An 11,794-nucleotide genomic window follows, 5' to 3' on the forward strand; every position below is an offset into this window, starting at 1 on the left:
TGTTTGAGTCCATAAGAAAAGATTCATTCTCATATCTAGAGGAAGATTTTTTTTTCAATAAACATTAGCGTTAGCCCGCGACTTTGTTCCAGTTTTGAATTTTGGCCCACTGTGTATTTGAGTTTGACACCCCTGCTCTAATGGGTTGAGGAAGACTGTTCCACAGATGGCCACCCTTAACAGAGAGGACGTTCTGCCCAAATGCTGTCCGTCTGTGGGGTATAAACAAGCCTCCTCGGATTGTAGCTCGAGTGGTCCTGTCTGAGCTTTCTTTATGCCTAATGAACTGCTTTAGTGGTGGTGGAGCAAGGGAGTATAAGACTTTATATATTAAACACACTCTTTTAAGTTTCACTAAGTTATTGAAGTTCAGTAATTTGTTTTTTTAACACATGACAGTGGTGGTGGGAAGTCGGTTTTTTGTCAAGTAGTTTTAAACTTCTTTTATAAATGTTTTCAATAGTTTTAAGTGTTGTTGGACAAGCAAGTGACCAGGACGTCAAACAATAGTCCATATGAGAGATGATCATTGAGTAAAAGTAAGTTTTTGCAACATTCATATGTAAATTATTACATATATGATTAAAATTTCGATTATTAAATTTAAGTACCTGGGAAACTTTATTTATCAATCAATCAATCTTTATTTATAAAGCACTTTTCATACAAAAAAAAAAAAGTAGCACAAAGTGCTTTACATAGTTAAAAGCAGCCCACCCCACCCTCCAACTCACTCCCCACACTCTCAATACACATATATCCCCCCCCCCCCCCCACACACACACACACACACGCGCACACTTAAAGAATAAAAATTGGGCTGGGTTCACATGAGCCAAGTGAGGAAACACTATAACAGGGAGCCGTCTGCACCGGGAGCCGGTCACAGACTGCAGCCTCCAGGCTGGGCACACAGCAGGAGGGAGGCAAAGGAGCCTGTTCTTAAAAACATGTACGTTCTCTGCGGCCCTGAGCTCCTCCGGCAGGCTGTTCCACAGACGAGGACCATACCACTGAAAAGCTGCCTCTCCGTGAGTGTGTCCTGACTTTAGGGACAATCAAAAGGCCAGTACCAGAGGACCTCAGGGTCCGCGAGGGTTCATATGGTAAAAGCAGATCTGAGAGATAAGAAGGCCCAAGACCATTAAGACATTTAAAAACCAATAAAAGAACTTTAAAATCGATCCTGAAACACACGGGGAGCCAGTGCAGCGATTCTAAAACCGGTGTAATGTGGGCCCGCCCTCTGGTCTTCGTCAGCACACGAGCTGCAGAGTTTTGTAAAAGTTGTAAAGTTGAAATATTCTTCTTAGGAAGACCAGAGAGCAGGGCATTACAGTAATCAATGCGACTGCTAATAAAAGCATGCATCAGCATCTCCGTGTTGGCCCGAGAGAGAATAGGGAGGACTCTGGCTATATTCTTTAGATGGTAAAATCCAATTTTGGTTACATGTTTAATATGTGGGATAAAACCAAGCTCAGAGTCGAAAATAACACCCAGGTTTTTCACTTGTAGCGAAGGACATAGTGAAAATGCCTCTAATTTAGACAAGAGTTTCTCTCTCTGAGCCTCAGGACCGACGATTAAAACTTCAGTCTTGTCCTGGTTAAGCTGTAAAAAGTTTTCTGCCATCCAGGATCGTATATCTAAGATACAGTTAAAAAGGGCATCCATTGGTCTGGTGTCATCAGGAGACACGGAGCTGTACAGCTGCGTGTCATCAGCGTAACTGTGGAAGTTCACTCCATGCCTCCTGATGACACTGCCGAGAGGGAGCATATACAAATTAAAAAGTACAGGGCCTAGAACCGACCCTTGAGGCACACCACATGTCATTTTATGGATCTTAGAGGAGCATGTATCCATACTCACCATAAAAGATCTGTCAGAGAGATAGGAAGTGAACCAGTTGTGTACAGCACCAGAGAGGCCCACCATGTGTTTCAATCCGTTTAAAAGAATAGCGTGGTCTACTGTATCAAAGGCTGCGCTTAGATCCAGTAGCACCAGGACTGAGAGCTTTTGGGAGTCCCAGTTACATCTAAGATCATTTAGAACCTTTAGGAGAGCCGTCTCTGTGCTGTGGTTCACCCTAAATCCAGACTGGAATATCTCCAGGATCTGTCTATCATTGAGAAAATTAGTAATCTGAGTAAAAACAAGTTTTTCTAAGACTTTACTTAATAATGGCAAGTTGGATACAGGTCTGTAGTTATTAAAATCATTACAATCCAAATTGCTCTTCTTCAGAAGGGGCCTCACCACCGCCGTTTTAAAGGCAGCAGGGAAGACACCCAACTGAAGAGAGCAATTCATCATGTATAAAAGCTCAGCCTCAAAGAATCCATAAAGTGTTTTAAAGAGTGAAGAAGGGATTGGATCTAAAAGACATGTGGTGGGTCTCACTGTGGAGAAAACTTTCTGAAGGTTCTCAGCATTAACCAGGACAAAGCTGTCCAGTGTCTCCTCAGGTACAATCGAGCCCTCAGATGTGTTTAAAATCATATCGTGATTAGATAAAATATCAGATCTGATGGCGCTGATCTTTCCCCTGAAGTGGTCTGCAAACTGCTCACAGAGAGAGTCTGTAGGGCTTTTTTGGGAGCTGTTAAAATCAGGGTTAAATAAATGATCTATGGTGGAAAAGAGGACCTTGGGATTATTTTTGTTAATACTGATTATTTTGGCGAAGTATGAATTTCTTGACTTCCTTAATGTATTATTGTACATTTTAAGTTGCTCGCAAAATATTTGATGGTTGATTGTATTTTTATTTTTCCTCCATCTCCTTTCTGCTGCCCTGCAATTTCTTTTGAGTTTTTTGACTTCTTCGTTTCTCCAGGGTGATGCATGTTTTACGTTAATCTTTTTGGTGGTGAGTGGAGCAACGGAGTCAAGGCTTTTCTTCAGTTTGCTGTTGAAATAATTAAAAATCAAATCGCAGGGTGCAGGTAAAATCACAGGGGGGCATTCGTCTAAAACCCTGGTAAAATTTGCAGCCACTTCGGAGGTTAGATAGCGCCTCCTCACAGTTCGCACCGAGGTCTCCCGCTGAATAAAACCGGTGATGTTAAAAAAAAAAAAAAAAAACAAAAACAAAAAAAAAAAAACACAGTAGTGGTCAGAGACAGCCAAGTCAACAACAGAGGACACGCTGGTGGACAGCCCATGGGTGATGACCAGGTCCAGAGTGTGTCCTCTGTTGTGAGTCGGCTGCGTGACGTGCTGGGTAAAATCCAAACAGTGAAGAATGTTTAAGAATTCTTTTGCTGCAGGGTCAGAAGGATTATCTATGTGCAGGTTAAAATCACCGGTTAAAATTATCATATTATAGTTTGAATGTATGTTTTTTAAAAATTCTGTGAATTCCTTGATAAAAGCAGCGCTGTCTTTGGGTGGTCTATAAATTGTGACAGATAAAACTGGAGGGCTGCTGAAAACAATAGCATGGAATTCAAAAGTGGTAAAATGATCAAATAAAATTTGTTTGGTGGTGAGTGTGTTGTTGGCTAAAGATGCAGTCCCACCACCTCTCTTACCACTTCTAATAGAAAAAGAGAAATTAAAATTTGGTGGGGAGGCCTCAGTGAGAACAACTGGTGCATCCGAACCCAGCCATGTTTCAGTTAAAAATAAACAGTCAAGTCTACTATCTAAAATTAAATCATTAATAATAAAAGACTTGTTCGACAGAGAGCGTACATTTAAAAGTGCCATACTGATTGAGACTGGTGGATTTTTGACAATAGAGTTGAATGGATGTTGATATTTTTGAAGAGGCCGGAGGTTATTAATGTTTTTGGAGTTACTGGATTTATGATAATTCTGTTGCTCTCTGTTTGTGATTATGACGGGTATTGTGTTGACTATGGGAGAGAGAGGTCCTAGTCCAGAGTTTTGCGTATTACTGTTAAAAGTGGAACAAATATAGGAGCTGGGACCAGGGGAACATCAGTCAGTGGCAGACAGATCAGCAGGTAATGTCGGTTTGGGGTAGTGACAGGGAGTGCTGTACGCCAAATGCCAAATTGGCGGACAGCAAACGGCGTTCCCAGGCGTTGAGGTGGAGCCCGTCTGCCCCAAAAAGATGCCTCGTCTCCCAGAAGGCATCAAAGTTGTTAATAAAACCCAAGCTGTGGGAGACACAGGCGGAGGAAAGCCAGGTGTTAAGGCTGAGCAGCCGGCTGAAATGGCCTATCCCTCTGCCACAGGTGGGGGTGGGCCCGGAGATAAAAGCACTCACCTGCAACTGACCAAGGAGGCTGAAGAGTTGGAGGAAGTCCAGCTTCAGCAGCTCAGATTGCTGTTTGGGGATGTCATTGGTGCCGATGTGGATGATGATCCGGTTAACCTGTGGGTGGGATGCCAGAATGTTGGGAATTCTGTCCACTATGGCTCCCGGGAACGACAGCGTGAGCGCCCCCCTCATCCGCACGTTCCTGACGATGGAATCCCCGAGGACCAGCGTGGAGAGAGGAGGTGCCACCGGGGGCTGTTGGCCATCTGAGACGCCCGCGCCGCGACATCGGGGGTGTTCAGATGGAGATGCGCCAGGCGGACTGCGTGAGTGACTCCCAGGTAGCCGCGCCGTGGGTCCTCCTCTCCGAGGAGCCGGGGTAAAGCACAGCTCTCCGCGGCTAGTCCGCACCACAGCGTCGGGTTGCCCGCCGCGGCTCCGGGGGCGTAGTGGTGGAGATGGCGCAGACCTCAGCGACACAGCGGGATGGCGAGGGCTAGCGGTCAGAGGAGGAAAGTCCACAGGATCCAGGACATTGAATTTATTCTCCAATACTACCGCACCGGAGGGGTGAGGGTGCGAGAGACGGATCCTCCTGCCCCCTCTGCAGCCACCACGCGTCTCAACCGTGGTCCATGGCGCTGGTTGGAGTGGAGTGGAGCTGACCAGAGCCTTGGGTCTGGCAACTAGCTGAAACCAGGAGTTCTTGTCCTTGGCAGAAGCACCAGCGACGCAAGTTGAGAGCCTGTGTTGACTGTTGGCGGGATCTTGGGACACAGCAGCTGGATGGTGCACTGTGTCGGCTAGCTCAGCGCTAGTAGCGGTGGTTTGAGCTTTGCCAAGGAGGATCGTGTCAAGTTCGCATTCAGCCCCCTGGATTTGGTATAGCGTGGATATCCTTTGTTCCAGCTCGATCACTTTTTGGCTCAGGTTGATGCAGCTTTCACAACTGGATGTTGAGGTAAGTGGTGCCATTCCGGAATCTCGTACCGGCAACAGCGTCAAAAACAAAAACAGAAACTGTCACTTTAGCTTACGTTAGCTAAAAAGTCAGTCGTGACGCAGCAAGAAAAGAGTTTCAGATCAGTATCCAGCAAAGGCAAAACCAAACTTCCAAAACTTCCAAAACTTATGCCTGTTTACGAGTCTTTGTAGTGCAGGCTCGTGGCTTCACTGTTTGGCTTAGTCACTTATGTGACTCTTGAAGGATAATGTTGGGTCTAGAATGACCCCAAGATATTTAAATTCTGGAGCTAATTCAAGCTCGACTCCATCCAGGAATATGTTTGACTGCTTCAAGTTTAAGGGGCGTTTTGAAAAATACATACAGACAGTTTTTGAGGTGTTCAACATTAGGCATGAGTCCTCCAGCCAGCTATGCATTAATGGTAAAGCAGCTGTAAGATCTTTTGCCACCTGCTGGACACTATTTGCTTGCGTATATATAACTGCATCATCCGCATACATTTGAGCAAATATATTTGGACAGACTTCAGGTAAGTTCTTGATAAAAAGAGAGAACAATAAGGGCCCAAGAACAGATCCTTGAGGAACCCTTGTATCACAGTCTAAATATGGAGATTTAACCCCATCCAACACCACACACGGTTTCCTGTGTGAGAGATATGAGGCAAACCACTGAAGAGCCTGACTGGAGATATTAAACTGAGTCAATCTGGACAACAATATCTGATGGTTTACAGAGTCAAAAGCCTTCTTCAGATCTAAAAATACAGCTCCAACACAGGGACTCTTGTCCAGCAAGCTCTTTAAGTTCTCCACTAACATACACAGGGCAGTATCTGTGGAGTGATGTGCCCGAAAGCCAAACTGCAATGGATGTAATGAGGGTTGGGTGTTTTCTAGGTGAGCAGTGACGAGTTTAACCACCCACTTCTCAGCTATTTTAGATACGACCGGGAGTATGCTTATGGGGCGATAATTAGCCATGTCAGTCTTCACACCTGCTTTGAAAATTGGTGTAACTGCAGCAATTTTCCAATCTGTTGGAACAATGGAGTGTTTGAAAGACATATTCAAAACATGAGTTGTTGGACGTACAAGAAAATCCATATGTTCCTTTAGGAAGTTTGTGTTAATACCATATACATCAAGTGCTTTTGATTGTTTTAAACCTGTAATTAGTTTAGCAACTTCAGTGTCTGAAATATGAGTGATGGTGAACAAATTTTGACCAGCATCATTCACATTATCAGAGCATACGACTGAGTCAAAGCTCTGACTGATCTCCTTAACAGATGAAATAAAGAAAGTGTTTAAGTTACTGGCAATAGATAGAGGCTCTCTAACAATAGAGTTATTTAGATAAAGTTCAATTGTATTTTTACTTTTGTTTGAATGACGGCCTAGTAATTTATTTAATTGTTGCCAGATAATTTTACCATTACCTTTGGCTCTTTCAATTATATTTATAAAAAATTTTGCTTTGGCCTGTCTCAAACTTCTTGTTACTTTGTTCCGCATTGAAGTAAATCTCTGTCTATCCAGAGTTAGACCGGTTTTCAGGAACTGCTTTAGTAATTGATCTCTTGTTTTCATTAAATTCTTGCACTCTTTGTTTAACCAGGGCAAATTAAATGTTGTCTTTATTTTTTGTCGACCTCTAATGGAGTATGTTGATATAACATCCTTGACAATGTCAGTGAAGTGACTGCTGCAGAATTGTGGATCATCACTACACAATAAACGCTCCCAGTTAGCTGATGCTAATGCTTCTGCTACATTTTGTCGCCGACTTCTTGGTATGAATTCATAAAAGGATCTCCTATTAGATGAACTTTGAAAGTCATTCTTAACCCGTGATTTTATAAGTTTTCTAGAAAATAATATAAAATTGTGGTCTGAAATACCAGTGATAAAATTATAAGATTTAATAATTCGCTCGGGCTTCTTACTGAAAACCAGATCTATTTTAGTTTTAGAGTGTCTTGTTATTCTTGTGGGTTGTTCAATGTGTTGAGTAAAGTTCAAAGTCTCCATTATGTCCTTGAGTGTTTTTCTGTCCTTTTCACAGTCCCAGTTGACATTAAAATCTCCCATTACAATTATTTCATTAGACTTATTATTTATAGCATGATATTTAAGTAATATCTGTAGTTGTTCATAAAAAATATTCTTTGCGGAAGGAGGGCGATATAAACAGATCAACGTAAATGACATTTCTGGGGAAAGAGTGATTTTAACAGTAATATGTTCTATTTCGACATCTATTGGTGAACTAAGTAAAGAGCAATCCAGGTGTTTTTTTTGTTTGCTTTTTTTTTTTTTTTTTTTTTTTTTCCACATACACAAGTATTCCTCCTCCTCTTGTTCCAATTCTATCCCTTCTGAATACTGTGTACTCTGGAAAGACAACCGCAGACTCAGGAGAAGAACTTGTGAGCCAAGATTCAGAGATACCCAAAATAGAAATATTGGAATTGCTTAGAATATGTTCCAGTTGCTCATGCTTTGGTAACATACTGCGAATGTTAATGTGTCCACATAGAAGCCCCTTTGGTTTATTTTTAGTGTCCCAGATTACTTTAGCCTGATTAAATGTCTTGCAGATCTTCGTTCCTCTGTAAATTTTAATAGCAGGATTTCTTGTCCTTTTGTTGACAATGCTATGAGCATTTAATGATGAGAAACCCTTTACCGGAGACTGTAGTTTGGGTACAGCAGGTGGGGGCCCAGGCAGCCGAGGTGGAGGCCCAGGCAGCCGAGGTGGAGGCCCAGGCAGCCGAGGTGGAGGCCCAGGCAGGCCTAGGCTAATTAGTTGTAGCCAGTCCAAATCACTGATGTTTGAATTAGGTCCAGGATTTAGTTCTATATCACCAGCCAAAAGTAGCATCAGAACAAGTTTCAGAATCTCCAGCGACAGTTGTGGTATATTTGATTGTTCATGTTTACCTGGGGGTGGTCTAGCATGAACAAAATCCAAGAATCTTGTGAACAAAAGATGTTGACTCCATTTGGCTGGGAAAGTGGTATAATTATCCAGCTTTCTTGGACATGTCAAACTCCACAGAAGATAAAAATGTATAAAAACAAAAAGACAAGTTGATGTCAAGATCCAGGGGTTTTTAGATGGTTTTTTAGGTGGGTTTTTTGGCAAACGCACAGGACCTGCCAAGCTGTGTGTATGCACCCTAGCAGCCAAGAAATGTTTCTTGAGCCTATATGTAACCCAGGTCCCACGTAGCTATGGTAAAGCTAGAGTATATAGTACAATGAGACTGGGCCTGGGTTCGTAGTGCTACTAATAATGATACCTGATACTAGGGCTGCTCAATTAATCGAATTTTAATCACGATTACGATCTGGGCTTTCAACGATCATTAAAAATGACTGAGCCGATTATTAGCCCCTCCCTCGTGCTTTACTCTCGCGCTGCTCCGTGTGGTAAATCAAGCGCACCTCTCTCCATTTCGAACACGCGTCACAACAATTAAGAGGACCCGAGGGAAGCTCGGAAAGCTAAGCAGAAGTTATTTGGAGAGGAGAGTGACTGCCGTTGGTTGAAAAGAGAGGTAAAAAAAAAAAAAAAAACTTCAGTGGAGTGGAAACATTATGGGTTGGCGGAGTCAGACGTGGATCAAGTAGACATAGTGTGTAAACTTTGCTACAGTGTCGTAGCTGCACCACAGAGCAACACTGCAAAGGTCACTAAACATAGATGTTTACATTTTTCATTTATTTCTTATATTGCAAACATTTGCACTGTTATCAGTATTTGCACACTATTTTATATTATTTTTTAAAGTCATTATTCAATACGTTGTTATTGTTAACCCTTTAAAGCCGGTCAGAGCTGCACGCTCCGTTTTGTGTAACTATTTTTAAATCCCTGTAGAACCTGAACCATGTAAGCTAGCGCAATAATTTGTTTTGCATATGAAACCGGAGGAGTTGTACTTGCATCTTATGCCATCAGCTTGTCCTCGGTCACGGTTTCCTTCCACATATAGCTTTGCAAAAATTGCATAAAAAAGCGCTTGCAGGAACAAAAACATAATATTCCAGAAACACGCTTTGCCGATCCATCAGCTGTTCATAATACTTCCCACTTTGAAAAAAACGTCAACGGGAACTATCGCATTTCCTGCCCGAAACTGGAAGTGACGTCATTTTTGCAGAAAATCTAGTTTTTTACTTGTAGGCCATAAAAGCCTATACTAGTGTTTTTATAAGTCATGTTTGACTTTTCTGAATAGTTTCTGGGATGCTTAGAACTCGAATTGCACTGCTGGAAATAGTTTATTTTGATGCACATGCTGTTTTCTTTGCAAATTTGCATCATAGGATTGTTTTTTTGTTTTTCCTGCAGTATATAAAAATTGCTGTATCTCCAAAATAAAACTATGAAGACACTCAAAATAAATTTCCTGTTGTTGTAAACTATTTTTTGCAACTTTTTTGTATTTAAAGTTTTGAGGCATAAACCTCTTAAATTTCTCCAAGTAGAAATATATGTAAAAAAACAACAATTTTCAATTTGTTTTATAGTTTATTGCACTTGTTTGCAATTAATGTTGTTACTATGGACTTAATGCATACATATTATTAAAATATGGGCTATAACAGTTGTACTGATGTATAGCAACTTGAAATGCTCCCACAAATGGCACTACAACATGTAAAAAAAAAATAATATAAGCTCTGGCGGACTTGGTTCTATGGTAGGTCTTAAAGGGTTAAATAAATATCGTCAAATAATCGTGATCTCAATTTCAGTGAAAATAATCGTGATTATCATTTTTGCCATAATCGAGCAGCCCTACCTGATACCCTCTAATTGAATTAATAAGGACCACCACAACTGTATTTTACACAAATTAAATCCCTCACCGGGTATTTATTTAGACAAAAAGAAATAAAATAAACAGTTACTTTTATAAAATGAATTGAATTAAAATAAACAAACAAAATTACTGTAAGAGTGACTACATGGGTTTTCAATAAAAGATTATCAACACAAAATACCTCTTTCTTAGGTGCCAACTGTTATTCCAGTTACAACAGATCACACCTTTAAAAGGGATGAATTTCAACCTTTGATAATAACTTTGATTAAAACTACACACTTACTCAATTTAAACCGAATTTGTAACAGTGGGCCCACACACACACACACACACACACACACACACACTTTAACCCATAAGTGTCAAACTCTGGCCCGCGGGCCAAATTTGGCCCGCAGCCTAATTACATTTGGCCCGCAAAGCCACACCAAATTACTATTAGAGCTGGCCTAATGGTATTATACAGCTAATATATATATTGTTTAGTATTAAGCTTTGCTTGTTCCATATTCAGTTTTTCAGCAAAACTTGTTTGAGTCCATAAGAAAAGATTCATTCTCATATCTGGAGGAAGATTTTTTTTTTCAATAAATATTAATGTTAGCCCGCGACTTTGTTCCAGTTTTGAATTTTTGCCCACTGTGTATTTGAGTTTGACACCCCTGCTTTAATCTGTCCACACTACACCTGTAGCACGGTGCTTGTTGCAGGCCTGATTCGAAGTTCGGGTGCGGTGAGGCCTAAAACTGATGGCCGCTTCACTCAAACCGAGCCATAAAACAAAATACGTGCACTTTAGTTCCAGTTAGTACTCACAAGTCCAATGAGTTTGTTAGTGGGGCAATCAGAAACGGGCAGTTAGTTCACCAGTAGTGTAGACAGTCAGGGGTAAGAAAACAGCAGGGTCCATCCGGGCAGAAACCTCTCTCTCCCTCTCCTTTCAGAGCGTCCATCGGCTTCTAAACATATTAAAACACTTGAGCTACAATACCAAATGCTATCACATAACGATTTAGCATTAGCATGCTTTGACTGAAAATCACAGAGCTAAACATACAGCATGGCATCACACCACATAATGCGGTAAGCTGCGCTAATTAGCAAGCCGCTAGTTAGCATCACATATCACGCCATTTTACCACTATAACGAATAGTTACAGTACAAATGTCAAGGCACACAGTCTCATTTACCTCTTGCAGATCACAAATAAGTAATATCAGGACCACGGGTAGTCGACCTCAATGATACACTTAGATGCAAAATCCACACCACGTTTGCCTTACGACAGGGGTGCTCAATACGTCGATCGCGATCGACCAGTCGATCGCAAAGGTAGTATTGGTAGATCGCATGGCATTAAAAAAATAGATGCCAGCCTATCATCCATCCCGTCACTTGATTGATACAGGGAAGCCAGTCAGATGACAGCAGATTTTTTCTGACGCTTAGGTCGCTGCGCATGCGCAAACAGCGGCGCGAAGTGTAGTAAAACTGACAAGCTAGTCAGCGAGTTAACTCCAATTTTTAGCTCTCGGTTTTTTCTCTTAAACCTGGCCGTCAGCAGCTACTGTCCGGACTATACATCCCTGGCTGATTCAATTCAGTGCAAGTCATCAGAGTAAACTCAGGTAATGACAAAAAATTTACATAGTTAATTGTGTTGTGAAATATTGGATATTGCGGTTATGCATGTATGTAGATATAAAGAATCCTCAATATATTTATAAATAAGTATATGTTTTGGAT

General features: G+C 41.4%; 1 protein-coding gene across 1 annotated transcript; it reads right to left on the reverse strand.

Moving 5' to 3' along the window:
• Nucleotides 1–788: 788 nt before the first annotated feature.
• LOC309694994 (uncharacterized protein) lies at nt 789–11,330 on the reverse strand. The gene is made up of 2 exons (XM_082515350.1): nt 11,239–11,330; nt 789–11,006 (listed from the first exon to the last, which is right to left on the reverse strand). Exon 2 carries the CDS (start codon nt 5,213–5,215, stop codon nt 3,974–3,976), a length of 1,242 nt encoding a protein of 413 aa, XP_082371476.1. The 5' UTR covers nt 5,216–11,006; nt 11,239–11,330; the 3' UTR covers nt 789–3,973.
• Nucleotides 11,331–11,794: the final 464 nt, after the last annotated feature.

This window comes from Aulonocara stuartgranti (assembly GCF_965226115.1).
Source record: "Aulonocara stuartgranti genome assembly, chromosome: 19".
In the NCBI taxonomy this organism is placed as follows: Eukaryota; Metazoa; Chordata; class Actinopteri; order Cichliformes; family Cichlidae; genus Aulonocara; species Aulonocara stuartgranti.